We start from the raw sequence: 22,722 nt of genomic DNA, 5'->3' as shown, positions 1-22,722 counted from the left end.
CACTTCGGTGCTCCGTGTATTCTTATTATGTCCACCATTCCCATCCCCTATCCACTGGCGAGGAGCATCGTCGTATCCCCCATCCACATGTTTATGATTGCTCGTAACTTTGAATCCCCTTCGAAATTTTCTTGATCTTTATCCTCTATCTTTACTCGTTAGCCGTCTAGTATTCCACATTCCCCGCCCATATGGCCCAAGGTTGATACATACATATGCGCTGTCGAGTAGACCTGCAAATCAAAAGTACAGGTTTCTGCGTGTAACACTAGTTTGACATGTCCTGTGAATGAATTGAGGCTATGCTCCTAAACTCCATTGGTCCACGAGCATCAGTCTGGCTGAAAGTTTACTTGAAACAACTCTTTGTATCAGAGGCGAGCCAGTGAAGGCTGCTTTCATTTCTCGCCATAACACGATTACACCTCTCAGGCCACTCTACGTCCGTCGACCTCAGGCGTGAGGCCCGTGCACGCAGGCTCCCGGCATCTGACATGTTTTTCACAACGACCAGCAACTACGAGCGTCTCGAAGGCGGCTTAGGTCCTGGCCGTGCCACTAGGATGATAGCATGGAAGAAATTCGCAATTGGTGCTGGAGTGCTCATTTCGTTGGTTTGGTTTTTCGGACCGAGGTCGAGCCTAAATTTGATACCTGGTGCGTCTTGCGTTGGTTGTTGCCCAAGGAATGCATTTACATATCATAAAACAAAGATTCGCCAATGCCTGGCATGGATGATGGAGATGCTTATCTACCACCACTACATATACCCACAACGACACCTTCAGATCACTCAGAGGATGAGACCACTGGTACCTCACCACCACCCCAAACCTCCTTTCCAACCTCCCCCGAGACAGACCCAGACCTCCTCAAAACTGTACACTGTACATCCCCCCATTCTCCCGACCTTCCTCTTGTGCAGTATGCCCTCATGATTGACGCTGGTTCCACCGGCTCACGCATCCACATCTACAAATTCCATAATTGCGGACCCTCCCCAACCTTTGAATACGAGGTGTTCCGCATGATACAACCAGGACTATCTGCGTATGCAGGACTGCCAACTGCAGCGGCAGAGAGTCTCGACCCACTCCTCGACGAAGCCATGAACGTGGTACCAGACTCCCTGCGCAGTTGTACCCCCGTTGCTGTCAAAGCCACTGCTGGGCTCCGACTTCTTGGCACTTGGAAAAGCGATGAGATCCTGAAAGCAGTGCACGAGCACATCCTCCACAAATATCCCTTCTCATTCCCTGACAAGGATGGCGTGGTGATCATGGACGGTAAAGACGAGGGCGTCTATGCGTGGATCACTGCGAACTACCTTCTGAACACCATTCGAGGTGATTCGCCCGAGGGTGTATCGCCTTATGCTGTGCTCGATTTGGGTGGAGGGTCCACGCAGATCGTGTTCGAGCCGGAGTTCGGCGATGAGAAGGGTGATGAAGGTCTCCAGGAGGGCGAGCATAAGTATGAGCTTGAGTTTGGCGGGGCTAAGCGGGTGTTGTACCAGCACTCGTATCTTGGATACGGCCTCAAGAGCGCTCGGGAGAGCGTGCATCGTGTCGTCCAATTCATGGATTCTCTGAGGTCTAGCAAGAATAGTGCTAGCGGTCGGAGGAGAATGATTCACAACCCTTGTTTGGCTCAAGGATCGGTGAAAGAAGTAGAGCTCTCTGTAGGAGATGGCGATCCTGTGACAGTGACGATGACGGGGTCAGATATCGGCAGTTTTGAGGCTTGTAATCGAGTCTTGGAGCTCGTCATGGCCAAGGATGAGTAAGTTTACTTTTTCTCTCTCGATTCTCTTCGTGTTTGTTGATTGCTTGCAATAGCGTCTGTGAGCTCAAACCTTGCTCTTTCAACGGTGTTTACCAGCCATCACTCCTGGACGCTTTCCCTCACGGAAAAATCCTCCTTCTCTCGTATTTCTACGATCGAGTCACCCCACTGCTCTTAACAGACTCATCATCAGATCATCCTCAGCCCCCCATGACAATCTCAACATTCGCCACGCTTGCCAAACGGGTCTGCGCGGGACCCACCAGCTGGAAAGAATACTGGGGTACATATCCTGAAGTCATGGATGAATTAGAAGGTCGACCAGAGTGGTGCCTCGATCTCAGTTTCCAGCATGCCTTACTGGTGCTTGGATACGAGTTCAGCGATGATCGGGAGGTGCAGCTTGGGAAACGTATTGAAGGTACGGAGCTTGGTTGGTGTCTTGGTGCTACGATAGCGATGGTGGGCGGAAATCTACGTTGTCGGGTGTAGTGCCCGACGAGGACCAACATTCTAATACAGATAGAGTTACCAACTTATTTTATCTTGGACGTAAGTAACGCAATGGAACTTTCATTACATGCGGTGCTCCTCGTGCTGTGGCACTGTACGCCGTCCTAACTACTTTTCCGCCACAGGCTGCTCTGGTGTCGCAATTACCTAGAGAACGAGCTGCACAAATCACTCATTTATTATCATGTCTGCTTTGAATCATATACCCTCCTGTGGTACCAACGCTCGCATGTAATCGCAGTACCCGTACGTAATAGGAGGTGTTGCAACTTTACGTACGCGCCTGCAACGCGTGTGAGGTTTTTGATTCCCGCCCTCACCAGGAACAGCATGTTCCTGCGAACTGCCGTCGTGCTGCTTATCAGTAATGAGCTCGCCAATGAGCCGGTCGGCAACTGCCCCATTGAAACCAGTTCAAAGACAATTATGCCCATCTCTCGTAGTTCCCTCGTACCACCATGGTTGCGCATCAGGATGACGAGGAGATTCCTCTTCTCCAACGCCCAGAACAGGTGATGGCCAAGACGCCTCTGCCATGGGGCCAATTCTGGATCATATTATTCGTGCAGTTGCCAGATTCACTTATTTTTGAGACCATTTCCCCGTTCACCCCCCAAGTAAGTGTTTTTCTTTGCTTGGAGTTGAAGATCGCCGCAACTAGAACTTCGTCAAGCTGATCAGAGACATTGGCGTGACCCACGGGGAGGAATCCCAGGTTGGATACTACTATGGCATACTGGTGAGCACGTCTTCATTCTTCAGTGTATCCCGTTCGTTCCTGATGTCATCCTGAGCAATTATCATACCACGTCCCTCAAACGTTGACTGTTCTGTTCTGGAGTCAACTATCTGATCGCATTGGGCGGAAGCCCTTGATACTGACTGCTTTATTCACGATAGCGGTCACGATGTTGTCGTTTGGGCTGTCAAGATCTTTTCTCGGTCTGCTGGTCAGGTTCGCGTGTTACATCTGTAGTCGTCATGGCGGTCAATTGCTGACTTCCTGATCAGTCGTGTTATCTGCGGGGCATTCAATGGTCAATATAGTGTCACCAAAAGCATGGTGATGGACATTACTGATGCCACCAATTTGGCGAATGCGTATGGATATATGCCACTCCCATGGATGTCAGCAGCTGTGATTGGGTAGGCATATATACAGTACTTCTGCTTGCTCTTGAAGTAGCATTGACGATATTCCAGAGGATTTGCTGGAGGATCGCTCTCCCGACCAGCAGACAGATTCCCCGAGATCTTTGGGCAGTCAGAACTCCTGAAAACTTACCCATATCTCTTGTCATGCGCTGTTCCAGCATTTTTTGCCTCGACGGCTTGGCTACTTACGTGTTTCTATCTCAAAGAGGTGAGCGTGATTTTTAGCCATTGTATTTGGATCACACCAACACTGAGCGCGGAAACGAGAGCGTTTCTACCAGGGCACCTCCTTGGGAGCTGATCAGAGAATGGCTCTCGGGACAATCATATACAAAGCCTTCCATGCCATCGAGGAGCAATGGTCTGACCAGTTCCGGGGAAGCAAACTCCGAAGAAGTCCCATCAAAGCTGGTTCCAATGCGTGCCTTGCTGACTCCAAAGGTCCTGCTCATAACAGCAAGCTATGGCACCATGGCACTGTTATACAACGCACTTAACTCGATTCTACTTCTTTTCTATGCGACGCCGATTGAACTCGGTGGTCTTTCCCTTGACCCTCCCCGCATTGGCGCTATATTTGCGACATCAGCTTTCTCCCATGGGATTTTCCAGCTACTTTTCTACACTCGCTTATATGATCGCTTTGATGCATACGCCATTAATATCGCTGGCCTGGGCTCCATCATTCCTGTGGTAGTTTTATTACCGGTAATGAATGCTCTCGCTCGAGCCCATGGTGTGGGTTGGGCAGTGTGGTTGTTCATTGGCGTTCAACTTGCGCTGATGATTCTCTTCTCCATATGCGACCGTACGTCAACCTAGCACTTCCTGCGTTATGTTTGACTAAGAAAGACCCGCAGCTTGCCTGGTATTTTTTATTAGAGCAGCTGCTCCCAATCGTGCATCGCTTGGGGCAACCAATGGAATCGTCCAGTTGGTTGCCGCCGGAACAAGGATTATTGGCCCAGCATCTGCAGCTTCGGTTTTTTCTTATTCGATGCAGGAAGGTCGCGATCCGTGGTTGGCGTACTACTTCTTGATGACAATTACATTTCTGGCTGTAAGTACGTCTATGTTCCTTCCTCGTGATCCTTGTCTATGGGAAGAAGAACAGCAGTAGTACTTTATGACTATGAGCACCATCATGATGTGTCGCGTCCGATTTCTATCTATGTCCACTCTGTCGGACGAAGTGTTTTCTGTACATACTACACTACTGGTAAGCTAGTATATGTCCTCCAGTGGCAGTGGACGATCGCAGGCGTAGACTCGTGACCAGTCCTGTTAAACCTATGAGGCAAGCCGTCGATAGACGTTAGTGTGACTCACGGGGAGGAATCTCAGGTTGGATACTGCGTTGGCATCTTGGTGAGCATTTCTTCATCTTTTATTGTCACCTGATCCTTCCTTATATTATCCCAAGCACTTGTCGTACTATGTCGCTCAAACCTTGACTATTCTTTATTGGAATCAGATCATCCTCAGCCCCCCATGACAATTTCAACATTCGCCGCGCTTGCGAAACGGGTTTGCGCGGAACCCACCAGTTGGAAAGAATACTGGGGTACATATCCTGAAGTCATGGATGAAGTCGACCAGAGTGGTGCTTGGATATGAGTTCAGCGATGATCGGGAGGTGTAACTTGGGAAGCGTATTGGAGGTACGGAGCTTGGTTGGTGTCTTGGTGCTACGATAGCGATGGTGGACGGAAATCTACGTTGTCGGGTTTAGTGCCCGACGAGGACCGACAGTTACTGACTTATCATATCTTGGACGTAACGCAATGGAACTTTCATCACATGCGGCGCGCTTCATGCTGTGGCACCGTCCTAACTACTGTTCCTCTACAGTAACTCGTTTGATTACTGCTCTGGTGCTGCAATTCTCTACTAGAAGAGCGTGCTGCACAAATCACTCATTTATTTTGGTTTTGTGTCATGTCTACTTTAAATTGTATGTCCTCCTGTGGCACCTACTACCAATGCTGCCATGCATTAAGCACTTATCACAGTGAGCCCTAGAGGCTAGTACCCGTGCGTAATAGGAAGCCAGCCCAAGCCTGGGACTGCTTCGGCAGTCGCCGATCTCAAGCCAGGGGTTGCAGGTTCGATTCCTGTAACAATCACCAGGGAGTTTTAGTGGGTCTTGCGTGTCAGATAAATTCGTGGCTTCCTATCCGCGCTATGTGCTGTTATGTACCGTTAGCTTGGGGTCAGACTGGTGTCGGCTGTCTTGCAGATTTAGTGCCTCTGAAAATAAAACACAAAAATAGCATGTTCCTGTCGAATGCCCTTAATGAGTTCGCCACATTGATGAGCCGGTCAGCGACTGCCTCATTGAAACGAGTTCAGATATAATTATGCCCATCTCCCGTAGTTCCATCGTACCACCATGATTGCGCATCAGGATGACGAGGAGATTCCTCTTCTCCAACGCCCAGAGCAGGGCAATGGCCAAGACGCCTCTGCCATGGCACCAATTATGGATCATATTGTTCGTGCAGTTTCCAGACTCACTTGTTCTTGAGACCATTTCCCCGTTCACCCCCCAAGTAAGCGTTTTTCTTCGCTTGGAATTGAAGATTGCCAGCAACTAGAATTTCGTCAAGCTGATCAGAGACATTGGCGTGACCCACGGGGACGAATCCCAGGTTGGATACTACTACGGTATACTGGTAAGCACGTCTTCATTCTTCAGTGTATCCCGTTCGTTCCTAATGTCATCCTAAGCAATTATCGTACTACGTCCCTCAAACGTTGACTGTTCTGTTCTGGAGTCAACTATCTGATCGCATTGGGCGGAAGCCCTTGATACTAACTGCTTTATTCACGATAGCGGTGACGATGTTGTCGTTTGGGCTGTCAAAACTTTTCTCGGTCTGCTGGTCAGGTTCGTGTGTTACATCCATAGTCGTCATGACTGTCAATTACTGATTTCCTGATTAGTCGCGTTATCTGCGGGGCATTTAATGGTCAATTCGGTGTCCTCAGAAGCATGGTGATGGACATTACTGATGCCACCAATTTGGCGAAGGCATACAGATATATGCCACTCCCATGGATGTCAGCAGCTGTAATTGGGTAGGCATACTATATACAGTACTTCTGCTTGCTCTTGAAGTAGGATTGACGATATCCCAGAGCATTTGCTGGGGGATCGCTCTCCCGACCAGCAGACAGATTCCCCGAGATCTTTGGGCAATCAGAACTCCTGAAAACATTACCCATATCTCTTGTCATGCGCTGTTCCAGCATTTTTTGCCTCGACGGCTTGGCTACTCACGTGTTTCTATCTCAAAGAGGTGAGCGTGATTTTGAAACATCTTATCTGAATCCCACTAACACTATGCGCGGAAAACGAGAGCGTTTCTACCAGGGCACCTCCTTGGGAGCTAATCAGAGAATGGCTCTTGGGACAATCATATACAAAGCCTTCCATACCATCGAGCAATGCTCTGGACCAGTTCTGGGGAAGCAAACTCCGAAGAAGTCTCATCAAAGCCGGTTGCAATGCGCGCCTTGCTGACTCCTAAAGGTCCTGATCGTAACAGCAAGTTATGGCACCATGATGCTCTTGTATACCGCACTTTACTCGATTCTACTTCTTTTCTATGCGACGCCGATTGAACTCGGTGGTCTTTCCCTTGACCCTCCCCGCATTGGTGCTATATTTGCGATATCAGGTTTTACCCATGGCACATTCCAGCTACTTTTCTACACTCGCTTATATGATCGCTTTGGTGCATACGCCATTAATGTCGCCGGTCTTGGCTCCATCATTCCTGTGATAATTTTATTACCGGTAATGAATGCTCTCGCTCGAGTCCATGGTGTGGGTTGGGCGGTGTGGTTGTTCATTGGCGTTCAATTTGCGCTGATAATTCTCTTCTCCATGTGCGACTGTACGTCAACCCAGCACTTCCTGCGTTATGTTTGACTGAGAAAGACCCGCAGCTTGCATGGCATTTTTTATTAGAGCAGCTGCTCCCAATAGCGCCTCGCTTGGAGCAACCAATGGAATTGTCCAGTTGGTTGCCGCCGGAACAAAGATTATTGGCCCAGCATCTGCAGCTTCGGTTTTTTCTTATTCGATGCAGGAAGGTCGTGATGTGTGGTTGGCGTACTACTTCCTGATGACAATCGCATTTCTGGCTGTAAGTACGTCTATGTTCCTTCCTCGTGATCATTGTCTATGGGAAGAAGAACAGCAATAGTACTTATGACTATGAGCACCATCATGATGTGTCGCGTCTGTTTTCCAGTTATGTCCACTGTCGGACGAAGTGTTTTCTGTACATGCTACATTACTGGCAAGCTAGTATATGTCCTCCAGTGGCAGTGGACGCTCGCACGTACCATTACCTAATACGTTCTGTACGGCGTCGGACGGTACCAAGCAACGTTGCTTTCTTACGATTATAGTACGTTACGTAGGTCCACGCTTCCCGTTGTGTCACCAGAAACAGCCTGAAACAGCATGTTTCTACTATAGACCGTGACTGCGCTTGTACTGCTTACCAATGAGCTGGCCAATGAGCTGGTCACTGTTAAATCGTGTTCAAACATATCTAGCTCATCTTCTGTCCTCCCCCCGTGCCACCATGATCGCGCTTCAGGATGATGATGAGGATGGGATGCCTCTTCTGCAACGGCCAGAACAGCCGCCGATGGCCAAGACACCTCTACCTTGGGACCAATTTTGGATCGTACTGTTCTTGCAGATTTCAGACCCTCTTGTTTTTGAGACCATTTCCCCGTTCGTCCCCCAAGTGAGTATCTCCTTCTGCTTGGACTTGAATCTGACTACAACTGGGATTTTGTTCAGCTGATCAGAGACATTGGTGTGACTCACGGGGACGAATCCCAGGTTGGATACTACGTTGGCATCTTGGTGTGCATTTCTTCATCTTTTATTGTCACCTGATCCTTCCTTATATGATCCCAAGCACTCGTCGTACTATGTCGCTCAAACCCTGACTATTCTTTATTGGAGTCAATTGTCTGATCGCATTGGGCGGAAGCCGTTGATACTGACCGCTCTATTCACGATAGCGGTTACGATGCTGTCGTTTGGGCTGTCAAGGACCTTTGTCGGTCTGCTGGTCAGGTTCGCGGGTTACATATATGGTCGCCATGACTATCAATTACTGATATCCTGATCAGTCGTATTATCTGCGGGGCATTCAATGGGGAAAATGGTGTCGTCAAAAGCATGGTGATGGACATTACTGACGCAACCAATTTGGCGAATGCGTACGGATATATGCCACTCCCATGGATGTCAGCCGCCATAATCGGGTAAGCATATGCATTACGTCTGCTTCTTGAAGTAGTGTTGACAATATCCTAGGCCACTTGCTGGTGGATCGCTCTCCCAACCAGCAGAAAGATTCCCTGATATCTTTGGGGGATCAGAATTACTGAAAACTTACCCGTACCTCTTGTCAGTGCGCTGTTCCAGCAGTTTTTTGCCTCCATGGCTTGGCTAGTCTCGTATTTCTATCTCAAAGAGGTGAGCGTGATTTTGAACATATTGTATCTGGATCACACCAACACTGAGCGCGGAAACGAGAGCGTTTCTACCAGGGCACCTCCTTGGGAACTGGTTAAGGGATGGCTCTTGGGACAATCATATGCAAAGCCTTCCACGCCACCGAGTAATGCTCGGGCAAGTTCTGGGGAAGCAAATTCTGAAGAAGACCCATCAGAGCCGGTTCCATTGCGCGGCCTTGCTAACTCCGAAGGTCCTGACCGTAACAGCAAGTTATGGCACCATGGCACTCTTGTACATCTCAGTTAGCTCGATTCTACCTCTTTTCTATGCAACGCCAATTGAACTCGGTGGTCTTTCACTTGACCCTCCCCGCATTGGCGCTATATTTGCGATATCAGGCTTTCGCTCATGGCACATTCCAGCTACTTTTCTACGCTCGCTTACACGATCGCTTCGGCGCATACGCTATCCATGTCGCCGGTCTTGGTTCCGGTATACCCATGGTCATTTTATTCCCGGTGATCAACAGCTTTGGCTCGAGCCCATGGTGTGGGTTGGGCGGTGTGGTTGTTCATCGGCGTTCAACTCGCGCTGATGGCTATCTTGGTCATGTGCTACCGTATGTTAATTCAACACTTCCTGCGTTCTGCTTGACTAAGAAGGATCCGTAGCTTGCATGGCATTGTTTATTAGAGCAGCTGCTCCCAATCGCGCCTCGCTTGGAGCAACCAATGGAATCGCCCAGTTCGTCGCCGCAGGAGCAAGGATTATTGGCCCAGCATCTGCAGCTTCGATTTTTTCTTATTCGATGCAGCAAGGTCGTGATGCATGGTTGGCATACTATTTCTTCATGGCAATGGCATTTCTTGCTGTAGGTATTGCTCTATTACTTCCTCGTGATCCTAGTCTATGGGAAGAAGAAACGCCAATAGTATGACCATGAGCGACCTGCCTCGTATCTGTTTTTCACCCATGCCCTTGCCGTGTCCACAATCTTTTCCAATGCGGTTTCCATAAACTCCAAACTTAAACTCCTTCCTTGGAGCACTCCACACTTTCAAGCAAAGCTATCATCAAGAACGAGATCTACATGTTGATGGTGTGCAATACATACTATTCCCGCGACACTATCAATATTGACTCTCCCTCGACTCCGTCTGAGGTCATTCGTCACCTGCCGATGAGATATATCATATAGGTAGACTGAAAACGTTCTTATAATGTTTCATTGAGCGATCAGGATTCAGTTGGATGCAGTGCTGGGGTGCCTATCCCAAAGGAACTTGAAGGTCGACCAGAGTACCCTGGTGCCTCGATCTCAGTTTCCAGCACGCCTTACTGGTCCTTGGGTACGGGTTGGCGATGATCGGGGGTCGCAACTTGAGAAGCGTATTAAAGAGTTGATGTATTGGCGCCACGATTCAGATAGCGGTACGGTGTTGGGTGTATTGTCCAAATTAATAGAGATTGCAGAAGGATGTGTTGGATGTTGTTGGGTCAGTGAAATTTTTGGCCACTAGATCTTGGCTTGTTCTTGCCTGCTTTAGTAATTAGTATGTTTGTACTACCGTCAATATGTTCATGCGTGAGGCATTTCCTAGCTCAATTAACCAGAAACAGCATACTCTTGTGGACTACCAACTTGGACTACAACCGATTCGGAGCCAGACGACTCAGAGCAGCTACAATATATATACTCAAATAGACAGGCTTCGCCTCGCCTCTATCTGTCTCTCGTACCACAGTCCACCATGACTGCCCATGCGCGCCAGGATGACGAGGAGAGACCTCTTCTGCAACAGCCAGAGCAGCCGGTGACTAGGACTCGGACACCTTTGCCCTGGGATCAATTTTGGATCATACTGTTCTTGCAACTTTCCGAGCCTTTTGCTATTCAGACCCTCGCGCCGTTCACTCCCCAAGTGAGTATTTTCCGTCCGCTTCGACTTGAGTCGTTAACATGAACTTTGTCAAGCTTATCAGAGACATCGGAGTGACTCACGGAGACGAATCCCGTGTTGGCCACTATGTCGGTATCCTGGTGAGTTTGTTTTCATCATGCTTGCCCTTCGTTCCTTTCTGATATCATCCCGAGCATTCATCGTACCATGCAGCTCATGCTTTGACTATTTTCCATTGGAGTCAACTGTCTGATATCATCGGGCGGAAGCCTGTCATACTGACAGCTCTATTCGCGATTTCAGTTTCGATGTTCTCATTTGGGTTGTCCAAAGCCTTTCTCGGTCTGGTGGTCAGGTTCGCATGTTAAACATTAACATGACTGTCAATTACTGACGCTCATTTTTGACCAGTCGTGTTATCTGCGGAGCATTGAATGGGAGCAGTGGTGTCGTCAAGAGCATGGTCATGGACATCACTGACGCAACCAATATGCCGAAAGCATACGGTTATATGCCACTTCCGTGGACGATTGGAACCATAGTTGGGTAAGCATTACACAGTTACTTTGCTTGCTCTGGAATTGGGATTTTCAATATCCTAGACCACTCGTTGGGGGTTTTCTCTTCCGACCCGCAGACAGATTCCCCGATATCTTTGGGCGATCGGAACTCCTGAAAACCTACCCATATCTTTTGCCATGCTCTGTTCCGGCAACATTTGCAATATTAGCTTGGCTAGTCACGTATCTATGTCTCAAAGAGGTGAGCGTGATTTTGAAAATTCATATCTGGACTATACTAAGTGTGGTAATGAGAGCATTTCTACCAGGGCATCACTTTGGGAGCTGGTCAAAGAAGGTTTCTCGCGACAGTTATATGCAAAGCCGGCTACGCCATCGACAAATGCTCTGGTCGGTTCTGGGGCAGCAAACTCTGAGGACTTCCCCTCAAAGCCGCTTCCACTGCGCGCCTTGCTAACCCCGAAAGTTTTGACCGTAACAGCAAGTTATACCACCATGACCCTCTTTCATATAGCATTTGGCTCAATCCTACCTGTTTTCTACGCGACACCGATTGAACTCGGCGGTCTTTCCCTTGACCCTCCCCGCATTGGCACTATACTTGCGACATCAGCTGTTGCCCATGGCACATTCCAGATACTTTTCTACGCTCGCCTACATGATCGCTTCGGCGCAGGACCCATTCATATCGCTGGCGTTTGCTCCGGTATACCTATCGTCCTCTTATTCCCTGTGATTAATGCGCTGGCTCGAGCCCATGGCCTGAGTTTGGCGGTGTGGCTGTGTGTTGGCGTTCAACTTGCCCTGATGACTAGCCTGATGATGTGCTATCGTATGTCAATCCAGCACGTTCTGCGTTCTACTTAACTGAGAATATTTCATAGCCTCCTTGGCTTTGTTTATTAGAGCAGCTGCTCCTAATCGTGCTTCGCTTGGCGCAACTAATGGAATCGTCCAGATGATCGTCGCAGGAGCAAGGATCATTGGCCCAGCATCTGCAGCTTCGGTCTTCTCGTATTCGGCGCGGGAAGGTCATGATGCGTGGTTTATATACTACTTCTTGATGGCAATCGCATTTCTCGCTGTAGGTACTTCTCTATTGCTTCCCCGTGATCCTAGTGTATGGGAAGATCGTCAATAGTATCACCGCGAGCGACCTGCGGGTTATCTGTTTTCAGCCATGTCAAACAGATACCAGTTTTGCGTCCTTGTAGTCTTCGAGCTTTTCTGACGCGTTATAAATTCAGGTAAGGTAGCAACCAATATGCGGTTTCATAGGCATGCTGGTCGGCATATACGTGTTTGCGACCAGAAGCGGTCATGAGCATATTTTTGAAAGTTGAACCGTCCGTACAAACCAAGTACCCACCCCAACCTTCCCGAATCCGAATTGGTGAGCAGTACGTATGACCACGTCAAAACTCTTCTGTCTCAGGACATATATAGTCAGCTGACTGGTTCTCTCAGCCTCTCGACCGAGTCCTGAAGTTGAGGCCAATCTGGAACCCTTCAAACTTGTGGGCCAGATCCTTGCAAAGCTAGCCACATCTTAGTCTCCCCTAGTCAGACCCAATAGGAGGAAGATAATCGTTCTCTCTTAGTTGCATATAACTATACGCGCTCGCTACCAATCGAGTTTCCGGGGTCCAACCCCCAGGTCTTTCTGCCATTCGTTCGTGGGTTGGTATAATTTTGAACGCTGTCTCAGCGAGCACTAATGGCTCAGATGGGCTCATCTGATAGGACGAATGGTACGAGTGCCATCATTCTTCGAACTTTGCTGGATTACTTGAGTCCGAGTTGATCATCCAGGTCGACGTTAACCAATTGACATTGGAGTGTAAGGCATATCTATCTCTTAACAATATGGGTCATTACTGCATGTTGATACGAAATGCATTTCTCGAAGACATATTCGCAGCTGCTCCTCACATTACCCCCAGAGCTACGTGATAGCGCATGCAATTAATGTCATGGTGAGATTTGAGCACCCAACATATGGTAGCGCTGACCATTTCACAGCTCAATTTACCCGAAACAGCATACTCTTGTTGACTGCCAACTTGGACTACCAATTCAGAACCACTCAGAGCGGCAGCCGGCCACATGAAATGAATTTGTACTAAATATAGATATACAAGCTTCGCCTCCCCTCTATCTGTCTCTCGTACCACAGTCCACCATGACTGCCCATGCGCGCCAGGATGACGAGGAGAGATCTCTTCTGCAACGGTCAGAGCAGCCGGTAGCTAGGACACCTTTGCCCTGGGATCAATTTTGGATCATACTGTTCTTGCAACTTGCAAAGCCTTTTGCTTCTCAGACCCTCGCGCCGTTCACTCCCCAGGTGAGTATATTCCGTCTGCTTCGACTTGAAGCATTAACATGAACTTTGTCAAGCTTATCAGAGACATCGGAGTGACTCACGGAGACGAATCCCAGGTTGGTCACTATGTCGGCATCCTGGTGAGTTTGTTTTCATCATTCCTGCCCTTCAGTTCCTTTCTGATATCATCCCGAGCATTCATCATACCATGCAGCTCATGCCTTGACTATTTTCCATTGGAGTCAACTGTCTGATCATATTGGGCGGAAGCCTATAATACTGATAGCTCTATTCGCGATTTCAGTTTCGATGTTCTCGTTTGGGCTGTCCAAAGCCTTCCTCGGTCTGGTGGTCAGGTTCGCATGTCAAACATTAACATGACTGTCAATCAATGATGCTCATTTTTGACCAGTCGTGCTATCTGCGGAGCATTTAATGGGAGCAGCGGTGTCATCAAGAGCATGGTAATGGACATCACTGACACAACCAATATGCCGAAAGCATACGGTTATATGCCACTTCCGTTGATGATCGGAAACATGATTGGGTAGGCATTATGCAGTATGTTTGCTTGCTCTAGAAGTAGGATTGACAATATCCTAGACCACTCGTTGGGGGATTGCTTTTCCGACCAGCAGACAGATTCCCTGAAATCTTTGGGCGATCGGAACTCCTGAAAACCTACCCATATCTTTTGCCGTGCTCTCTTCCGGCGATATTTGCGTCAGTAGCTTGGCTAGTCACGTATTTACGTCTCAAAGAGGTGAGCGTGATGTCGAAAACTTATATCTGGACTACTATAAGCTTGGTATCGAGAGCGTTTCTGCCAGGGCATCACTTTGGGAGCTGATCAAAGGGTGGTTCTTGCGACAGTTATATGCAAAGTCTTACACACCATCGACCAATGCTCTGGTCAGTTCTGGGGCCGTAAACTCTGAAGACGTCCCCTCAAAGCCGCTTCCACTGCGCGCCTTGCTAACCCCGAAAGTTTTGATCGTAACAGCAAGTTATGCCACCATGACCCTCTTTCATCTGGCATTTGGCTCAGTTCTACCTGTTTTCTATGCGACGCCGATTGAACTCGGCTGGTCTTTCCCTTGACCCTCCCCGCATTGGCACTATACTTGCGGCATCAGCTGTCGCCCATGGCACATTCCAGATACTTCTCTACGCTCGCCTACATGATCGCTTCGGCGCAAGACCCATTCATATCTCCGGCGTTGGCTCCTGTATACCTATCATCCTATTATTTCCAGTGATCAATGCGCTGGCTCGAGCCCATGGCCTGAGTTTGGCGGTGTGGTTGTGTGTTGGCCTTCAACACGCCCTGATGACTAGCCTGATGATGTGCTATCGTATGTCAACCCGGCACTTTCCGGATTCTATAAGTTAACTGAGAATATTTCACAGCCTCCTTGGCTTTGTTTATTAGAGCAGCTGCTCCCAATCGTGCTTCGCTTGGCGCAACTAATGGAATCATCCATATGGTTGCAGCAGGAGCAAGGATCATTGGCCCAGCATCTGCAGCCTCGGTCTTCTCTTATTCGATACAGAAAGGTCGTGATGCGTGGATGGCATACTACTTCCTGATGGCAATTGCATTTCTCGCTGTAGGTACTTCTATGTTGCTTCCACGTGATCCTAGTGTATGGGAAGATCACCAATAGTATGACCGTGAGCGACCTGCGTGTTATCTGTTTCCAGCCATGTTCACTATTTTATCAACGCATTTTCCGCGTATAGCGCAATAATGAAACAGAGACCATCTTTTGCGTCCTTGCATTCTTACGCAGTGGCCACCAAAATATGATTCCATGGGAATGCTGGTCGGTAAAAGTACAAAACATTGTGAATTCGAACTCGGAGTCATTCGGAGACTGACATATGGAATCACTTGGGATACTTGCATACTAACACACCAAGTAAGCAAATCAGGATCTCCAGAAACGGCGTGGTTTGGCGTGGTGCAACGCCCCCGCTATGCGGATCCACCCCGGGCCCCGACCCCTGGGAGACCCTTTATGGACGGGAGAGCGAAACTCATGAACCTTCGGGCAAACTTTGGGTAAGGAAACATTAGGGCAATTGCAATAATTATAATGCAGTCAAGGATTGAGTTATTTTGGGGTACCGTCGTACCGAACTGCATGATCATTTATTGCCATGACACCGCATAATGAATTCACAATTCTTTCGAACCCGTCAGCAAACGTTGTATATGTACTTAATTTTTGAAAGTCGAACTAACGCAGATCTGACTTACGCACAAACCAATGGCAAGCGTTGCGGGTCTCTCAAAAGTTTGGGATGAATCTGTTAAGTTCCGCATGACAAACACCACAGCGGAATACGCTGTGAGTTTATTTCTGGAGAAGGATGCTGATTTACCCGAATTCTGCAAGTAGCCCGGGTGACTCCCTCTGTTAGTCTCCAAGTTCAAATTTTACAACGCTCTTCACCGCTGTTTCTCGTAGACAGTGAACACGGCCGAAATCGGATAACACGCAGGTCGCTCACGGTCATACTATTGGTGATCTTCCCATACACTAGGATCACGGGGAAGCAACAGAGAGGTACCTACAGCGAGAAATGCAATTGCCATCAGGAAGTAGTATACCATCCAGGTATCATGACCTTCCTGCACCGAATAAGAGAAGATCGAAGCTGCAGATGCTGGGCCAGTAATCCTTGCTCCTGCTACAACCAGCTGAATGATTCCATTGGTTGCTCCAAGCGAGGCGCGATTGGGAGCAGCAGCTCTGATAAACAATGCCAGGCAGGCTACTTCTTGTGAGTCAAGCAGAACGCAGGAAGTACTTGGTTGACATACGATAGCACATGACCAAGCTAGTCGCCAGCGAAAGTTGAATGCCAATGCATATCCACACTGACAATCCTAGGCCATAGGCTCGGGCGAGCGCATTGATAACTGGGAATAAGAGGACGATAGGTATACCGGAGACAACGCCGGCGATATGAAGAGCTCCTGCGCCAAAGCGATTATGTAGGCGAGCGTAGAAAAGTAACTGGAATACGCCCTGAGCGACACCTGATACTGCCAGTATAGCGCCGATGCGGGGAGGGTCGAGGGACAGACCACCGAGTTCAATCGGCGTCGCATAGAAAACAGGTAGGATCGAGCTGAATGCCATGTAAAATAGAGACATTGTGACATAACTTGCTGCTACGGTCAGGACCTTTGGAGTTAGCAAGGCACGCAGTGGAAGCGGCTTGGATGGGTCTTCTTCAGGGTTCGCTACCCCAGAACTGGCCAGAGAATTGCTTTGTGGTGCGGAAGGTTTTGCATGTGACTGTCGCAAGAACCATCTTTGAATCAGCCCCCAAAGTGGTGCACTTGAAGAAACACCCTCGTTACTGCACTTAGCATGATCTAGATGTAACTGTTAAAATCACGCTCACCTCTTTGAAACTGAAGTACGTGACTAGCCAAGCCACCGAAGCAAACATAGCCGGAACAGCGCACGGCAGGAGGTATGGGTAGGTTTTCAAGAGTTCTGATCGCCCAAAGATTTCAGGGAATCTGTCTGCTGGTCGGGAGAGCGATCCACCGACGAGTGGTCTATAATATTGTTAATGCTGCTTCAAGAGTAAGAGACGTCCTGTATATGCATACCCAACGAAAGTCGCCAACATCCATGGTAGCGGCATGTAGCCATATGCCTTCGGCAAATTGGTTGTGTCAGTAATGTCCATGACCATGCTTTTGATGACGCCATTGCTCCCATTGAATGCCCCGCAGAAAACACGACTGATCAGAATATCAGTGATGGACTGTTATGGCAGTATTAAACATACGAACCTGATCAACAGACCAAGAAAAGTTTTCGACATCCCAAACGAGCACATCGAAACCGCTATCGTGAATAGAGCAGTCAGTATCGGAGGCTTCCGTCCAATATGATCAGACAGTTGACTCCAATGGAGAATAGTCAGTGCTTGAGCGGTATAGTACGATGATTGCTCAAGATGATATCAGCAAGGGACAAGGGACAACGAACGATGAAGGCGATCTCACCAGAATGCCGACGTAGTGTCCAACCTGGGATTCGTCTCCGCGGGTCACACCGATGTCTCTAACCAGCTTGACAAAATCCCGGTTGTGATCAGATTCTCAAGTCCACGCAGAGAGAATATACTCACTTCGGGGGTAAACGGGGCAAGGGTCTGGAAAACAAGTGAGTCTGAAAACTGCAAGAACAGTATGATCCATAATTGATCCCAGGGCAGAGGTGTAGTCATTGGCTGCTCTGGTCGTTGCAAAAGAGGAGTTTCCTCATCTTCCTGACGGGCCACCATAGTGGTGCGAAGAGAAAGATTGGCACAACCTTTTTAAATGAGCTGGACGCTGATATATAGTCCCAGTGTACGTATTATAGTCCACAGGAATGTATTTAGTGACGTCCGACCTGAACGTAAAGGTAGGGACTTCTTAAGCTCGTAAGCAATCCAGAACAACGTTGGAAGTTCGAAGAATGATGGCATTGTGAGCTTGTACCATCTGTCCTATCATCTGAGCACTTCTGAGGCACTAGTGCTCACTGTCACTGAGAGGGCATTGAAAATTATACCGACTCACGAACGAATAGCAGAAAGACGTCTCCCGCAGTCAGACCATGTAGAAGGAAGACAGTCTTCCTTTTTTAAAATGAGAAAGACCTGGGATGGGGTTGGACCCCGAAAACTCGCTTGGTAGCGAGCACTCAGCGCATACTAAGATGCAAAAGCTTTGGACCTGGCCTACAAGGGTCCCAGCTTGGCCTCAACCAGAGCTTGAGGCTGAGAGATCATATGTAGATGCAAATCCTCGAGGAGTTTAGTCACCAATCAGCTGACTAGAGTGAAGAATGTTGACGTAGTCATATATGTACGCCGCTCGACTTCCATAGGAGTCCGTGGTATTGCTCACGAGCCTACATGAGGACTCGTCGACGTCGGTATTCGGGAAAGTTGGGGTGTGTTTAGGGCAATTGCAGTCAAGGACTCAAGGATTGAGTTGTTTTAGGGTACCGAACATGACACATGATGCGTATGACGGACCATAATGAAATCGCGTAATGAATCCACAAGTGAACCTGTCAGCAATAACATTTTTGAAAGTTGAACCTACGTACAAACCAAGTGCATACCCCAACTTTCCCGAATCCCAACTCCTCGTAGGCTCGTGAGTAGCACGACCGTCGCACAACAAGTTGAGCGGCGTACGTTACGCGAGCGGCGAGGTTATGTGACTCCCACATCAAAACTCTCTCAACTGATTGGTGACGAGTCTAAACTCCTCGAGGACCTGCATCTATGATCTCTCAGTCTCAAGCTCTGGTTGAGGCCAAGCTGGAACCCTTGTGGGCCGCTACCAATCGAGTTTTCGGGGTCCAACTCCACACCAGGTCTTTGTGCTATTGAATTGGTGTAATTTTGAACGCCCTCTCAGTGAGCACTAGTGGCTCAGAAGGGCTCGGTTGATAGGACGAATTGTACGAGCTCACACATAGTGCCGAACTTCTCTGGCCCACCAACGTTGTTCTGGATTGCTTCCGAGTCGATCATTGCTGTGGCAGGTCGACGTCAGCCAATTGACATCGGATGCGGACACAAGCGACTCGGACATGTACAGACACCGATATTCTCTCAATATCATGCTTCATTACTATCATGCATGTTGACACGAAATGCATTTCTCAAAGACATATTCGCAGCTGTTGCTCACATTACCACCAGAGTTACGTGATAACGCTATACAGTATCGCCAAGTAAGTGCTATGGTGGGGTTTGAGTACCCAACGTATGGTAGCGCTGACTATCCAACAGCTCAAGAAACTCATCAACCAACTAGTCCAAGAGCTCTCTTCTCTTGGTCTTAGTCCAACCGTGCTTCAAGAATTGCTAGAACAACAGAATCATGCGAGTTTGACCGCCAAGGTCGAGGAAATACGAATAGGCGCCATTCCTGACGGTGATGAGCACCACCAACAACAACACGCCACCGTGATCTATGAATTTACAGGAACGTCAGCTCATCTTGAACCTCGTCTCCGACTGTCAGTCAAGCATCCGACAAATACTGAGAAGGCTGTATCTGGTCACACGACCACCCCGGACACCATCCTCGAGGCTCTTCAGCTTCATTCAACAGCTCTGGAAAACAGCACGGCCTTTGTGAATATCTCCTATTCATTCACCAAGTGCGTCCCATGTATTCTGCCTTCTGTTCCCATTGATAGCCCAGAACCCCAGCACCCATGATCTTATCATACCATTACGATCCGATACTGCGTTCTTTCAGCTATTGACCACCGCACTCGCATCGCTTTCTGCCCACCTCAACACCGTGCATGGTAGTTTCACATCCACGCTGCAAAGTCTGGCGCACACTGTCAGTGCCACGGCACGCCCCGCCTCCTCATCAACACCTCGTTCTTTTTCGACCTATTCAATGACCGTCAACAATGCTGCCACGTTACGACCCAGCTCTGCCAGCCGAAAGTCGGATTTATATTCATGGAGGGAGATATTCCAGATGTATCTCGAAGGTGAGATCTTCGAGAGTGTTGGGGAGAGAAATCGTGGGGAACGCAGTATCGAAGAAACTGAAACCAGGATGAAACGGTTCGAAGAACGCACGCGGGAGAAGAGAAGTAACCTCAAGATGTCCAGAAGCAAGGATGCGCTAGATATTTTCATACAGATGAACTTTTTCATCTTGGATTTGAAGAGGGTGAGGCGTGACTAATTTTTTGCTGTTGGTTAGTATTGATATTCATCGTCTTCTGACATAGTTCCAATTCGCAAATGCGGAGGCCACCCGTAAGATTCTGAAGAAGCATACGAAGCGGACCGCATTACCACTTCCTTCTTATCTCCTTTCACTCTGGAACGGACCATTACCAGAGTCTCTACCGCCAGCAGAGTTGGCCTTGTTACCTCAGCCTCCCGTATCTTTACCTCGACTCCTGGTGCAAGCTATCGGCGAAATTTTGCTTCCGGTGGTACCTCATGTCGACGATTATTCGTGTCTCATTTGTACTAGTCTCGCGTTCAAGCCGATCAGACTTGGTTGTGGTCATTTATTCTGTGTAAGGTAATTGCACGACTGTTCAAACCCACAGCGCACGACGAAAAGGACTAACACGGTTCATCATAGATGTTTGGTAAAGCTTCAAAAGCTTGGCAAAGCGAATTGTCCTATATGCAGGGCCCCGACTGTGCTAAAGGCCGACCGCAGTGAGTTTTTTTGGTACTTGCTCATCGTTGTTTCGGGCGGCTTACTTTGTACAGCCAATGTTGACTATGCTCTCTTGAACTTCATGGCTGACTGGTTTCCCCTCGAGTCGCGTGCGAAGCTGAGCGCTAACGAACGCGAGGCAGCAAAGGAGGAACTTGAGGAGCTTGGTCTTACTGGCCAAGGATGTCGAGTGATGTGACGTAGTTTGGTCCGGACTTGTGCTTGCGAGGTGCGTTTTATCATACACGGTTTGCAGGATGGATGGATGGACGGAATGAACTAGGTGTTCTGCTTTGCTTACAGCTCATGGATTTTGGAAGTGGTTACTTATATCATGTTTTCTCTATCTAAGAAGAATGATAATGAAGGGGCGTTCGGGTCATCATGTGTATGCTACGACAAGAGACAACAAACACGATGTTTTATTCCGACTCTCCAACAACATCCTCCATTATTTCCTCTTGCCAGTTTCGGCGCAATGCATCCAAAAACTCCTGCACGCTGTCACCTTCCAGGAAGCTGGTGAGGTTCATGAGGGAGAGACCGATTCGATGATCTGTCACACGATCCTGCGCATAATTGTACGTTCGAATCTTCTCGCTGCGGTCAGCGGTGCGCACCAGATTTCGACGAGTAGCTCGGCGGCTGGCGATGTCTTGAGTGAGCTTTACGTCCATGAGACGAGCGCGAAGGACTTGAAAAGCACGACGCTTGTTCTGTTTGAATTCAGAACTATGTTAAAAGAGGGTATGAGTGGGTTACCTGATGTTGACTGCGTTCGTCTTGCATGGAAACAGTGATACCGGTGGGTGTATGGGTGAGCCGGACTGCAGACTCTGTTTTGTTGACGTGCTGAGGACAGTGGTCAGAGACGGTTAGGTTGCGAAAAGTCGAAAAGCCACCTGTCCGCCTGCACCACGCGCACGCATTACTTCAACTTTGACGTCGTCCATTTTGAAGAGTTCATCATTCCCGTTTATACTCTCAGCATCTTCGCTCAGTGGCAAAACCTGGAAGCGGGGGTGTCAGTCACTATTCAACCTATTTTGATAGAGACTTACTATGATTGCGACGGTACTTGTATGAGTTCGCCCACTCGACTCCGTGGCGGGGACGCGCTGCACACGATGTACACCGCTCTCCCATCTCAGCGCATCATAAGCGCCTTCGCCCTTAATCTCGAGGATAGCATCACGCATGCCTCCGCTTTCTGTTTCACTGCTCTGTATGACGCTCGTTCGCCAACCGACTGAACCAGCATACCGAACATAGACCCGCAAGAGGTCCAACAGAAATAGGGCTGCTTCAGACCCTCCAACGCCAGCTTTCAGTTCCAGCATAGCATGCAAATGGCGCGTGGACGATGGAGGAACGAGGAGAGAGGGAAAGGTGGTGGAGATGTGGGTGGTGAGGGTGTTGGTTAGAGATGTAAATTCTTCTGATGCTAGAGCGCGCATGGTTGGGTCTGGATCTTGTATAAGAGGTAGTGTTTCTTCGAGGGACTACTGTGGTAGCATTGAGCGAGGGCGCATAGCTATGGTGTGGGTGATCACAAACCTGACGAGCGTGCGTCCAGTTTGACCATGCTTCATGCAAGGGCTCTAATTCTTTGAGTTGACGTGCGCGTGCTATGTCTTCTGGAGAGGACATGTCCTCGGACATCTGGTATATACTGAGTTGATTTTTAGAACCACTTAGATTAGTCTTACATTTGCCAGTAGTTCATCCCTGATTTTGACGCGTTTCCGTACGGCGTGGAGGATGCGAGCGCCGTCTTGTTCTATTTG

General features: G+C 48.7%; 11 protein-coding genes across 11 annotated transcripts; 9 read left to right on the top strand and 2 right to left on the bottom strand.

Annotated features, from left to right (window-relative positions):
- The first annotated feature begins 307 nt into the window (after window positions 1-307).
- Window positions 308-2,572, top strand: EDB91DRAFT_1161778 (nucleoside phosphatase family-domain-containing protein). Its single transcript, XM_041319846.1, has 3 exons — window positions 308-657; window positions 714-1,782; window positions 1,839-2,572. The coding sequence occupies exons 1-3, from the start codon at window positions 495-497 to the stop codon at window positions 2,275-2,277; spliced, it is 1,671 nt and encodes a 556-aa protein (XP_041172245.1). The 5' UTR covers window positions 308-494; the 3' UTR covers window positions 2,278-2,572.
- A 297-nt stretch (window positions 2,573-2,869) lies between these two features.
- EDB91DRAFT_855954 (uncharacterized protein) lies at window positions 2,870-4,102 on the top strand. Its single transcript, XM_041328616.1, has 6 exons — window positions 2,870-2,915; window positions 2,972-3,037; window positions 3,140-3,253; window positions 3,310-3,444; window positions 3,502-3,661; window positions 3,723-4,102. Exons 2-6 carry the CDS (start codon window positions 3,027-3,029, stop codon window positions 3,948-3,950), a joined length of 648 nt encoding a protein of 215 aa, XP_041172244.1. The 5' UTR covers window positions 2,870-2,915; window positions 2,972-3,026; the 3' UTR covers window positions 3,951-4,102.
- Window positions 3,848-4,159, top strand: EDB91DRAFT_1161772 (uncharacterized protein; the record flags this gene model as incomplete). The annotated part of the gene is made up of 1 exon (XM_041319845.1): window positions 3,848-4,159. A coding segment is annotated over exon 1 (174 nt), but the record flags the coding sequence as incomplete, so codon positions are not given.
- On the top strand, window positions 4,103-4,658 carry EDB91DRAFT_855955 (uncharacterized protein). The gene is made up of 2 exons (XM_041328617.1): window positions 4,103-4,261; window positions 4,336-4,658. Exons 1-2 carry the CDS (start codon window positions 4,254-4,256, stop codon window positions 4,571-4,573), a joined length of 246 nt encoding a protein of 81 aa, XP_041172242.1. The 5' UTR covers window positions 4,103-4,253; the 3' UTR covers window positions 4,574-4,658.
- A 1,086-nt stretch (window positions 4,659-5,744) lies between these two features.
- Window positions 5,745-7,472, top strand: EDB91DRAFT_855639 (uncharacterized protein). The gene is made up of 7 exons (XM_041328615.1): window positions 5,745-5,947; window positions 6,071-6,120; window positions 6,231-6,343; window positions 6,400-6,425; window positions 6,488-6,534; window positions 6,595-7,355; window positions 7,408-7,472. The coding sequence occupies exons 1-6, from the start codon at window positions 5,846-5,848 to the stop codon at window positions 6,977-6,979; spliced, it is 723 nt and encodes a 240-aa protein (XP_041172241.1). The 5' UTR covers window positions 5,745-5,845; the 3' UTR covers window positions 6,980-7,355; window positions 7,408-7,472.
- On the top strand, window positions 7,019-10,313 carry EDB91DRAFT_1086080 (uncharacterized protein; the record flags this gene model as incomplete). Its single annotated transcript, XM_041315985.1, has 11 exons — window positions 7,019-7,355; window positions 7,408-7,611; window positions 8,026-8,222; window positions 8,279-8,344; window positions 8,400-8,560; window positions 8,617-8,751; window positions 8,902-9,238; window positions 9,346-9,566; window positions 9,641-9,878; window positions 9,993-10,046; window positions 10,188-10,313. 11 exons carry the CDS (start codon window positions 7,019-7,021, stop codon window positions 10,311-10,313), a joined length of 2,076 nt encoding a protein of 691 aa, XP_041172240.1.
- Window positions 10,314-10,492: 179 nt separating this feature from the next.
- EDB91DRAFT_1228378 (MFS multidrug-resistance DHA1 sub-family) lies at window positions 10,493-12,626 on the top strand. Its single transcript, XM_041321021.1, has 7 exons — window positions 10,493-10,869; window positions 10,923-10,988; window positions 11,043-11,203; window positions 11,260-11,394; window positions 11,451-11,610; window positions 11,664-12,201; window positions 12,254-12,626. The coding sequence occupies exons 1-7, from the start codon at window positions 10,699-10,701 to the stop codon at window positions 12,508-12,510; spliced, it is 1,488 nt and encodes a 495-aa protein (XP_041172239.1). The 5' UTR covers window positions 10,493-10,698; the 3' UTR covers window positions 12,511-12,626.
- Window positions 12,627-13,551: 925 nt separating this feature from the next.
- EDB91DRAFT_1253451 (MFS multidrug-resistance DHA1 sub-family) lies at window positions 13,552-15,446 on the top strand (the record flags this gene model as incomplete). Its single annotated transcript, XM_041323654.1, has 9 exons — window positions 13,552-13,716; window positions 13,770-13,835; window positions 13,891-14,051; window positions 14,108-14,242; window positions 14,299-14,458; window positions 14,500-14,691; window positions 14,744-15,050; window positions 15,106-15,305; window positions 15,363-15,446. The coding sequence occupies 9 exons, from the start codon at window positions 13,552-13,554 to the stop codon at window positions 15,444-15,446; spliced, it is 1,470 nt and encodes a 489-aa protein (XP_041172238.1).
- A 773-nt stretch (window positions 15,447-16,219) lies between these two features.
- EDB91DRAFT_1060560 (major facilitator superfamily domain-containing protein) lies at window positions 16,220-18,012 on the bottom strand (the record flags this gene model as incomplete). The annotated part of the gene is made up of 7 exons (XM_041314356.1): window positions 16,220-16,476; window positions 16,526-17,063; window positions 17,116-17,275; window positions 17,330-17,464; window positions 17,516-17,676; window positions 17,732-17,797; window positions 17,857-18,012. 7 exons carry the CDS (start codon window positions 18,010-18,012, stop codon window positions 16,220-16,222), a joined length of 1,473 nt encoding a protein of 490 aa, XP_041172237.1.
- A 1,370-nt stretch (window positions 18,013-19,382) lies between these two features.
- EDB91DRAFT_1253449 (SPX domain-containing protein) lies at window positions 19,383-21,134 on the top strand (the record flags this gene model as incomplete). Its single annotated transcript, XM_041323653.1, has 6 exons — window positions 19,383-19,463; window positions 19,522-19,895; window positions 19,948-20,428; window positions 20,490-20,791; window positions 20,855-20,934; window positions 20,989-21,134. The coding sequence occupies 6 exons, from the start codon at window positions 19,383-19,385 to the stop codon at window positions 21,132-21,134; spliced, it is 1,464 nt and encodes a 487-aa protein (XP_041172236.1).
- Window positions 21,135-21,357: 223 nt separating this feature from the next.
- Window positions 21,358-22,585, bottom strand: EDB91DRAFT_1239368 (uncharacterized protein; the record flags this gene model as incomplete). Its single annotated transcript, XM_041321845.1, has 5 exons — window positions 21,358-21,651; window positions 21,698-21,787; window positions 21,838-21,945; window positions 21,997-22,437; window positions 22,493-22,585. 5 exons carry the CDS (start codon window positions 22,583-22,585, stop codon window positions 21,358-21,360), a joined length of 1,026 nt encoding a protein of 341 aa, XP_041172235.1.
- Window positions 22,586-22,722: the final 137 nt, after the last annotated feature.

This window comes from Suillus paluster (genome assembly GCF_016628075.1).
Source record: "Suillus paluster strain FC165 chromosome Unknown EDB91scaffold_85, whole genome shotgun sequence".
NCBI lineage: Eukaryota > Fungi > Basidiomycota > Agaricomycetes > Boletales > Suillaceae > Suillus > Suillus paluster.
The sequence above is the reverse complement of the archived record's forward strand: the minus strand, read 5'-3'. Positions and strand labels throughout refer to the sequence as shown.

Bases quoted from the DNA above. Each gene is read 5' to 3' on its own strand.
- EDB91DRAFT_1161778 (XM_041319846.1), top strand. From the start codon at position 495: ATGTTTTTCACAACGACCAGCAACTACGAGCGTCTCGAAGGCGGCTTA. The intron at 658-713 runs GTGCGTCTTGCG...CATAAAACAAAG, and splicing joins GAGCCTAAATTTGATACCTG to ATTCGCCAATGCCTGGCATG. The intron at 1,783-1,838 runs GTAAGTTTACTT...TGCTTGCAATAG, and splicing joins CTCGTCATGGCCAAGGATGA to CGTCTGTGAGCTCAAACCTT.
- EDB91DRAFT_855954 (XM_041328616.1), top strand. The intron at 3,445-3,501 runs GTAGGCATATAT...ACGATATTCCAG, and splicing joins ATGTCAGCAGCTGTGATTGG to AGGATTTGCTGGAGGATCGC. The intron at 3,662-3,722 runs GTGAGCGTGATT...CGGAAACGAGAG, and splicing joins CGTGTTTCTATCTCAAAGAG to CGTTTCTACCAGGGCACCTC.
- EDB91DRAFT_855639 (XM_041328615.1), top strand. From the start codon at position 5,846: ATGATTGCGCATCAGGATGACGAGGAGATTCCTCTTCTCCAACGCCCA. The intron at 6,344-6,399 runs GTTCGTGTGTTA...TTTCCTGATTAG, and splicing joins TTTCTCGGTCTGCTGGTCAG to TCGCGTTATCTGCGGGGCAT. The intron at 6,535-6,594 runs GTAGGCATACTA...ACGATATCCCAG, and splicing joins ATGTCAGCAGCTGTAATTGG to AGCATTTGCTGGGGGATCGC.
- EDB91DRAFT_1228378 (XM_041321021.1), top strand. From the start codon at position 10,699: ATGACTGCCCATGCGCGCCAGGATGACGAGGAGAGACCTCTTCTGCAA. The intron at 10,870-10,922 runs GTGAGTATTTTC...AACTTTGTCAAG, and splicing joins TCGCGCCGTTCACTCCCCAA to CTTATCAGAGACATCGGAGT. The intron at 10,989-11,042 runs GTGAGTTTGTTT...TATCATCCCGAG, and splicing joins GCCACTATGTCGGTATCCTG to CATTCATCGTACCATGCAGC.